The 1,958-nt window shown below is 42.4% G+C and overlaps 1 protein-coding gene across 1 annotated transcript in view; it reads left to right on the top strand.

Annotated features, from left to right (window-relative positions):
- Positions 1–1,138, top strand: part of LOC119589339 (zinc finger protein 236-like) — a gene marked incomplete in the record, with an annotated part of 34,598 nt that extends 33,460 nt beyond the window's left edge. Inside the window, 1 exon segment of the mRNA XM_037937958.1 lies at positions 118–1,138. Within this exon segment, the coding sequence (XP_037793886.1) occupies positions 118–1,116 (999 nt within the window).
- Between the last annotated feature and the right edge of the window lie 820 nt (positions 1,139–1,958).

Here is a 1,958-nt window from a genome sequence, read left to right as displayed (position 1 = left end):
GTGCAGATGGTGTTTCAGTACCATTTCAAAAGTTTTTCTTTAATTCAGGGTTACAAGTTGCAAGTAAAACATTCCCTTTTGTGATTTCTTATATTCTTGTTTGTTTTCTTCCCCCAGACTGAATCTCAGAAACATGCGCATCAGTGTGACACCTGCAGTAAGAGCTTTAAAAAGCCATCGGACCTGGTTCGCCATATTAGGACTCACACTGGGGAGAGACCCTTCTCCTGCGCACAGTGTGGCAAGTCCTTTGCTGTCAAATCCACTCTGGATGTTCACATGAAGACACACTCAGGGAAAAAAGATTTCATGTGTCACATTTGCAATACAATGTTTGCCACCAAGGGAAGCTTAAACATCCACATGCGACTCCACACAGGTGCAAAGCCATTCAAGTGCAACCACTGTGGAATGAAGTTCAGAACATCAGGACATCGTAAAGCTCATGTGATCAAGCATTTCAAGCACTCAGGAGCAGGGCCATTACCTACAAAGATGAAACTAGTGGAAGAACAGCCAATGGAAACCTCTGTTAACAGTGCAAACGAAACTGTCATGGAAATGCCAAATGTAGAGAACTTGAATTCAGTCGTAGTGATGGCAGATGGCAGCATGTCATTGCAGTTACAAGGGCTTAGTCTGGGTCCAATTGAGGCAACTCTTCTCAACACTCAGTCAGTGACTCTAGATGAAAGCGTGCTCAGTCATTTACAAGCTACAGGTGGAGCCATGATTGGGACAGGTGAAGGTACTGTGGACGAAGATGCTGAGGACTCTATTTCTGTAAATCCAAACGCTGTGATGACTCAGCCTCGCAGTGTCCGCACCTCAAATGCAGAGGCTGACATGGACTCAGATTTTGAGATACACATGATTGACGATGATGGGAGAGTGATAACCACCCACTCACTGAATATAATTGGTCAGTCATTGGACAGAGAGCAAACATCAGCCCCGGAGAATCAAAATTTCATCCAACAGGAATTAAGTCTTTCAGACCTAGCAGTGTCTGGGCCAAACAATACAATTCAGTGTGCCCTTTGCTCTAAAAACTTTTTGAAGTTCACTGAATGGCAGGCACATTTATCATCACATGATATCTTACTGAAGAACTGATGATGGAGACACATGAAGGTGAATGCAACAGTTTGTCCAACCACCTCTTGCAGATACGAGAGCTCTCCACCTCCAAATAACGAAGAAATAGTATTGAGACTCACATTCAAACTGAGATCAGACTTGCATCAGGGTTTCAGCCACTTAGGTGGGAAAATTTACAATGTCAAGTATCTGACAGCACTGCTCACACCAAAAACGTTGATGCATGTGATGACAGTGTCCCTCGCGCTGCTCTACCGACACTCAAGTTGAACATGTAGAGCCCAGGTATAGGTGTCTTCTTCTGAGGAATACATAAGGTATTGCACCACTATATCCAGAACACATACAGCTGGTCTTGGAAAATCCCCTTGCTATAGAAAAGGTTGGATTGAAAATCAATTTAACCTCAGAACCCCAAAGAGAAGGTTCAGCAATGGGCACACAGAGCACAATGGAAGAATTGGATGCTTTGGAACTTTTTCCATCAGTGAATAATGCTACACACCTTGAGTAAAAGAATACTGTTTCCGAAAGCTTGATTTATTGAACTGTGTACGGATGGATTCTGAGTCTTCCTTTGCTGGACTTGTAAATTGTTTATTTCCACTGAACTTAGAAGTACAAAACCTCAAGTTAGAAAGTTTAAATTATGCATCCATGTGTGCGTAGTTTGAAATATCCCTGACTTATTCTTCTTCCCTCTCATTCTATTTATCCTTCTCTACCCTCACTATGTTTCTCTCTTTTTTTTTTATATTCTTCCCTTTCTGCATCCCTCTCCTACTGATCTCTCTTCATTCCTTATTACCATTTTTTTTCTCGTCCTCTTGTTGGGCTCCTTCACCACCTCCTCAGTA

This window comes from Penaeus monodon, chromosome 25, assembly GCF_015228065.2.
Source record: "Penaeus monodon isolate SGIC_2016 chromosome 25, NSTDA_Pmon_1, whole genome shotgun sequence".
Classification (NCBI taxonomy): Eukaryota; Metazoa; Arthropoda; class Malacostraca; order Decapoda; family Penaeidae; genus Penaeus; species Penaeus monodon.
Note: the sequence above shows the minus strand (reverse complement) of the source record. Positions and strands in the feature narration are given on the sequence as shown.